Source organism: Musa acuminata, unplaced genomic scaffold, assembly GCF_036884655.1.
Source record: "Musa acuminata AAA Group cultivar baxijiao unplaced genomic scaffold, Cavendish_Baxijiao_AAA HiC_scaffold_1132, whole genome shotgun sequence".
NCBI lineage: Eukaryota > Viridiplantae > Streptophyta > Magnoliopsida > Zingiberales > Musaceae > Musa > Musa acuminata.
In genome coordinates, this window is record NW_027021344.1 from 119,561 (window position 1) to 127,447 (window position 7,887).

At 30.6% G+C, this 7,887-nt stretch overlaps 1 protein-coding gene across 1 annotated transcript in view; it reads left to right on the forward strand.

The window, feature by feature from the left end:
• The first annotated feature begins 6,803 nt into the window (after positions 1-6,803).
• Positions 6,804-7,887, forward strand: part of LOC135586261 (putative disease resistance protein RGA3) — a 2,195-nt gene continuing 1,111 nt past the window's right edge. Inside the window, exon 1 of the mRNA XM_065178532.1 lies at positions 6,804-7,443. Within this exon, the coding sequence (XP_065034604.1) occupies positions 6,804-7,443 (640 nt within the window). The remainder of the gene's footprint in view (positions 7,444-7,887) is intronic.

Sequence of the window (7,887 nt, forward strand, 5' to 3'; positions counted from 1 at the left end):
TTTAACATATATATAAATATATTTTTTGTTTAGCTTTATCTTTCTAATTTTTTTCTTTTAGAATTTTTTTTATCACGGGTGTATTGGACCCATCAATCCATATCGATTAGTGGCTATGAATTTTTAGTTCGGATGAGTCTTGACATTAGTTATCATGCAACCGAATCATTTGCATATAAATGCTAACACTCACATCATCTCATATGGGCCTCAAGATGAAGACTTATTTATTATTTATATTTAATATTTTTTAAAAAAATAAATGATAAAGCTAAGATTCAAATTCATAATCTTAGTTTAAAACTATTAAAGTGATATATTCAATAATTTGACTCCAAGTTTTTCAATGTTATATCAAAATGTGGTTGTTTAGCTTTATATTTAATATATATTTTAAAAAATATATATTTTGTTTAGCTTTATCTTTTTAATTTATTTTTTTTAGAATTTTTTTATATCACGGGTGTATTAGACGTATCAATTCATATCAATCAATGACTATTTGTTCAGATAAGTGGTGATTGTCCCCCTCGTTGCCCCCTCTACCATAATAATTTGGATGATGAGGAAGAGAAGAGGTGGAAGGTGGAGATCAGAACTATTAATTAAAAATATGTCATTGTAATTGTTTATAATAGGAAGAGAGACGGAGACGGAGGAGAAAAGGGACAGAGTTAGATTAATTCCTTTACCCAAACTGATTCATTAAATTGGTTAACTAATTCGAACCAGTTTAATGAACAACTTCAAAAATTAAAAAAAAAATTGAATAGGAAAATACAATTGATATTTATAAAAAAAAACGTCCGATAATTTTTCAATAGAAAACCACCTTCCAATAAATATCAATTAGTAATGACTTTTCTTGGTAAATTTTTTTGTAAAATATCACTTTTGTTAATTTCAGTAAGATGTCATGTCGAACAAAAGTAAAAAAAAAAAAGATGAGTCAATGCCATCTAGACGCATGCTATTTGATTTTAGCAGTGTGTTGCTGGTGGCTAATAGCTACCAGCAATCATGTGGAATTAGTTTTATATATATATATATATATATATATATATATATATATATATATATATATATATATATATATATATATATATATATATATATATATATATATATATATATATATATATATATATATATAATATATATAAGTTAAACAAATTAACCATATGTCATATATCATAAAATTATTATATGTAATAATATCAAGCAGATCTTACTAAAAAAAAAGGTACAACTTGGGTCGGTACGGCTTTATGCCGTGGTGACATTTGATCATTCTTCTAGCGTCAAAAATATTATACTCCTTTATGCTGTGGCCTAGGGTCGATACGGTTTAGTTTTGTTCCGAAAGTGCAAGATCGTCTGAGTGGGTGGAAGAGTGATGTCGGATCGGCGGGTTGGCTCCGAGGCGGGGCCAAGTTTTCATTCTTTTTTTATCGACTTTCAACTATTATAGTTTTTTTTTTAATAATATTTTTAGTATTTTATTAAGATATTAAAAACACCATAAATATTATTAAAAATTATTTTAAGTGACATCATATTGGGGCTCATTATATATTACCCTCTATAGTTATATATCTTTAGCATCTTGATCTCTAGACTTAAAAAACTTATATTGAAATCTAATGTCATCGATTTTATCGACGAAAGCATGAAAATAATGAGCAAAAATATAATATTGATATTCTAGTTACGTTTTTTGTGGTGGTTGATAATAACACTATGTGACTATTGTAGATAAGGAGAGAGAGTAGTGACAAGAGGTGAGGCAAAAGGAAAGGAAGAAGAGGATGACACAAATACTAACGCAGTTGTTGAGTGGTATTGACGTAGATGTAGAGCATCGATATTTACGTCATCTTCTTTCTCCTCTTCCTTTACTCCACCTCGTGTTATTGCTCTCCATCCTCATCCATAATAGCTATATGTGGCCCCAACGACATTGTTATCCATCATCATTGAATATATAATTAAGATATTAAAATTATTTTTTTGCTTATCATTTTATACTTTTGTCGATAAAACCGATGATCTTAGGGTAAATGAAGGTACATGTTTTACTTTCATAATATAGATATTTTAATATATTTTTTAAGTTTGGGGACTAAGATGCTAAAGATATCTAATTATAAGAGATAATATGTAATTAAGCACATCATATTGTATATATTTAGTTGTCATTGCTAACATACTGTTATGGTATCATATTTTTAGGTTTATAATTGATTTGGTTGAGATTATGAGTTTATTTTGATAAGGTGTTTTTGAGTAAATTTTATAGTGTTTTTACTATAGTGATCAAAATTTTATAAAAAATAATTTTTTATTTCTTTTTGTGTTATGTTTTTCCTAAACTATCATAAATACCTATTTGAATCATAGTATAATATATCAAATGATTTCTAATGTGTTTTGATTTTATTTGACTTATTTTTAATATTTTAACTCAACCAGCGAGTTCTAGAAGCTTTGTTTCCGAGACTATGTCATACGATAAAATAGATGATATCCGACTTATAGTAGTGTGTTTCTCGTAGCTAAAGCTATTAGCAACTCGCATCATCTCATGTGGGCCTAAAGACGAAGGCCTGTTTGTATTTAATAATTTGATTCCAACTTTTTCAATGTTTCATGGTTTGTATCTAAATCCCTATCTTAGATGGTTTAATTTTATCAGCTTTTCACGCTAGAGTTGAAGACACTGCTTTGTTTTGTGTTTTCATAAGCATAAAACAATCTTATGAGAATATTAACATTAACATTTTTATTGTGATTGTGAATATTAACATTTCAGAAGATAGTGGATCGGTGTTGGTACAAAACATTTTTATTGTGATTTTGAATATTAACTCAATCAAAAGGTAGTAGTTTACTTACCAAAACAACAAAAGGTGGTAGTTTATTTTTTTTTTCTTCTTTTCATTGTGCTATCTATTTTTTAAAATAACTTGGGGATAATTTTTTGAAAAAATCTCTCTTTTTAGCTTTTTAGGACGTTGTCTTTCATTTAACATATTATTTTTCTCTAATATCATAAAAAGGTCTCTCGTAATAGCAAACACCATCTTCTTCTTTCATTGCAATAGTGGTGCTTTTAATCATCGCCACCTTTTTCTTTAAGTAGGCACTACATATGGCCTCGGAGCTATCTTATTTTCGTGAGATAGATATGAGAGAGGATTATAAATAAAAAATTTATGATTATGTTGTTATAAAAAAAATTAATGTCAAAAAACTAAAATCAAATAATAATACATCATATATAATGTGCGAACCTTTCAATATTACTTAGAAAGCCTTTGTATGTCCTATAGGCATAACATCGTCGAATCCAAAAGTTGCATTAATGTCAATTTATAAGAAAAGCTAAACTCATCTTTTCTTCTCTTTTATCCTTCATAAAAGTGATGAATTATAGACTAAGGAGAGACAAAAAAAAAGATATATAATTTCTCGATAACTTAACATGATTAAATGAGATGAGAGAATCTATAATGCTCAAGAACATTATGCCACATAATCCCTAAGAGCAATGGGTTTATAAAAAGCAATTAGAAAAATCTCTCACATCAAAGTTATCTCGTAAGGAATCCTATCATAATTAGATTTTCTTCTTATTGATCGATAATCATAATCAAAATTTAATTATATTTATAGTATATATTACTTAATTAAATATGATCATATATTTAAAAAAATATATCGAACAATAATAAAGGACCGGTCAATGACATCTAGATGCTCATTAAATATTATAGATTATCAGGATTTATGGGATGTCACCACCTCGGACAGTAATGATGAGAACGTCGTTTAGATGCTCATTAGATATTACAGAATCGATCATTAGGTTCGGTGCGATGTCATGTCGAACAGAAGTAAAGCAAAGGATGAGTCATTTAGATGCTCATTAGATATGACAGAATCGATTCCGAGGTTCGTGGGATGTCATGTCAAACAGTAGTCTAAAGAATGATGCAGGAATTCTCATGGCTTCTAAATGAGTCAATGTCATTTAGATGTGTGCTATTTAACTTTACATCTAAGTTTCCTTTAGCTAACAGTTACGGGCAATAATGCAGGAATTATCGTGGCTGCTTGGGCTTACCGAGAGAGACACCAAACGTGTGGATGATCTCATATGAATCCTACGAAAATAATGCATCACACATGTTCGTTGTCAGTTTTCAGTAATTTTATTCTACCCTTTTTTAAGGGTTTTTTTTAATATATTTTATCCTTGCATATTTGAGAATGACATATTTTGTCATTACAATTTTTAATAAAACATATATTTATGTCCCTCCAAATTTTTTAATTATTACTATCAATTTTCAATGAGACATTATGTCTCACTAAGAAATCAAGTTTCTATTTATTGAATTCCAAGATTGTTGGGGAAGAATAAAAATCTAAAAATTAATAATTAAATAATAAATCAAAAAATTAATATAATATAATATGCACATGATTTGATGTATAATAAATCTATGAAAATAATTTATTTTTTGAGTTAACCCAAATTCAAACTGAAATTCTTTGTACATCCTTTCGTCTAAACTTTCAATATTATTTTCGCTTAACCTTTCTTGAGATTCAAAGAAAATCATACCAACATCTAAAATATTTTTTTTTCTGTATTTCTTCAACATTAAAATCATGAGATAATAAGATTTTGATAGAATAAATAAATCTTAATTTATCAATGATTCTTTTATACTAGAATTCCTAAGAATTAATTAAATAAGACTCGAAAAATACTTGACAATCATAACAAAATTTCTTTCTCCACAATGACCGAGGAGCAAGCATTTCCAGCTTAGGTTATTCTTTTGATGAAAATTCGATCGGTGTAGGCATTAAGCATCATACGTAAGTGTGCTCGAGGAACCGCCACTTGGGGCATCGAGTCTTCTTCCCGAGAGTGCCGAGGCCTTTTCCCTGTTCGTCCTGGAGAGATGGCAATGATTCTGGATACTTTCGTTTCGAGATACGTCAACGATGGGGCAGCTAATGGTGTTGTATACTCTTATATATACACAAGGAACAACCACTTCCCGGTGCAAAATATCTGAGTCTTGTTTCCGAGAGTGTGAGGAGACATATCACTTGTTTGAGAGATGGCAATGAATTAGAACCAATTCAATGAATAAGTTCAAAAATTAAAAAAATAATTTGAATAGGAAAATACAATTGATATTTATAAAAAAAATACATTCGATAAATTTTCAATAGAAAATCACCTTCCGATAAATATCAATTAGTAATAAGTTTTCTTGATAAAATATTTTTGTAAAATATCACTCTTGTTAATTTCAGTAAGATGTCATGTCGAACAAAAGCAAAAAAAAAAGAAAAAAAAAGACGAGTCAATGCCATCTAGACGCATGCTATTTGATTTTAGCAATGTGTTGTTGGTAGCTAATAGCTACCAGAAATCATGTGAAATTAATTATATATATAAAAGTTAAACAAATTAACCATTTGTCGTATCATAAAATTATTATGTATAGTAATATCAAGCCGATATTACTAATAAAAAAAAAGATACACTCGTATAATTTTTTAAGGGTTTTTTTTTTATATTTTATCCTTGAGTAATTTGAAAATGACATGTTTGTCATTACAATTTTCAATATAACGTATATTGGTACCTATCTAAAGATTAAGTTCATCTACGTATGCGATAAATGCATTAAAAAAACCAAGTTAACCATTTTTAATGGCGATTAGTTTTAGTTTGTCTTAAATCAAAGAATTATATGAAAATATAATACATCTGAGTTTTCAAAGTATAACAACATGAATTAGAGTTTGAAATGGATTTTGAACTTTTAAAGGAATATGCAAAGGTTTTGATCTACAAATAAATACTTTTAAAAATTAAGCACCTTATAGGTGGGATTCGTTCAATGTGACATAGTATTTGAATATCATGATATTTTAGTTTGTTGAGATTTCAAAAATATAATTATAATTAAATAAAAATCTAACTAAATTAAGTTGAATTGAGTGATCCAATAATCTAATATTATCTAACTTTAAAATGTGAAAAAGACTATTTTATTCCATGTGACAATGTATGTGAACTGCATGACCTAATAAATCGTATCATCTGTACACTTTTTCTAATCTCTGGAGATGTTAAAGAAAGCTATCAAATTAATATCATCCATGGCCTCATCTGTGAAATTTAAATTACAAATAAAACATTTTCACTGAGTAAAAAAAGGTTAATTTTTTAATAACTACAAAATCGAATAAATCATGCTTATGATTCATGTGAGTGAAAGTCGATTATTCTTAAAAAAAAAAAGTTCAATAATTATTTTCTATACTGTATATCCCAATCTCCCTAAGAAATCAAGATTAATTTTATGAATATCCAAAAAATCCTATCTTGATCGGGACTCGGAGCAAGCTTTTTGTAATATACCTGAAGGCATTGTTTTATGTTTTATTTTTGGAACGATTGATTATGAGGAGAATTTTTTTTTATTATCAATCAATGACTGTGAACATTAAGTCATCTTATTATTATTTTTATAAAAAAAAGAAAATTCTTTCACATCGCCCTCTTCAATGCTCATCGATGACGCCGTGAATTATCGGCTCTGGTGAGTCAACATCTCAGCCAGCTAATTGCTATTTATTATGATGCATGCTAATGGTGTTGTATACTCTATATATGTATGTGCGTGTGTGTTCAAGAAATCACCACTTCCCCGTGCGAAACATCCGAGTCTTGTTTCCGAGAGTGCGGAGAGATTTCCATTGTTTGAGAGATGGCAATGATCCTGGATTCATTTGTTTCAAGATGCATTGAACAAGTGACGGGTTTTGTTGAGGGAGAGATATGCAAAGTGCTGGGCGTGAAGAAGGAGATCAAGACGCTGCAGGAGAAGCTGGAGATGATCAAATGTTACCTCGAAAGTGCAGAGCGGAAAAGCCGTGGGGATCCCGGCATCGAGGCCTGGGTGAGGAAGCTGAAAGACATCATGTACGATGCCGACGACATCATCGATCTGTGCATGATGGAAGGTGGCAAACTGTTGGAGGCTCGGGGATCAGCATCGGCTTCGGGGGTAAGCTTCGTTTTCAGCTTTGTTTCTTCTTGCTTTCGGTGTACCAAACAACGCCATGAGATTGCGGGTAAAATCGAAGCCATTAATGGTAGACTGAAACAAATAGCTGAGGAAGCTTCCATCCTTAGTAATCTACAGTCTTCTGGTAGTCACCAACCCCAACCCGAAAAACCAACTCTACTTGAGACGACTTCCTTGGAAGTCGAGGAGGACATCGTAGGGGGACAAATCGAAGTAGATGCCGATACTCTAATCAATGCCATGCTAGAGGACACCAAACAAAAATGTCGTATTTTTGGGATTGTTGGAATGGGCGGAATCGGGAAGTCCACTCTGGCACGTAAAATAATCAATGATGAAAGGATCAGAGTCAATTTTCCCATTCAGAAATGGTTGTATATCTCTAAGTATTATTCGGAGACGAAGTTACTCGGAGAGTTAATTCGGTGCGCAGCTAATAAATCTGAAGGAGGTGAAGCCAAACAAGAATCTTTCGAGGGACAAAGCAAATCAGAATTGGAAATCAAACTTGCCTCTCTCCTCACCAAAAAATTATTTCTCGTGTTGGATGATGTATGGAGTAAAAAAATATGGAACGATTTCCTCAGGAAACCACTAAGCAAAGCAGCAGGTAGCAGCACGATCTTAGTCACCACGAGGAAAAATACACTGTTAAAAGGCATGAGACCCTGCCATACCCACTCGGTTGAGAAAATGGATGTTAATAGTGGCTGGATGTTGCTTCGAACATTGGTGTTTCGAAAAGGGGACGAGGATGACGAGC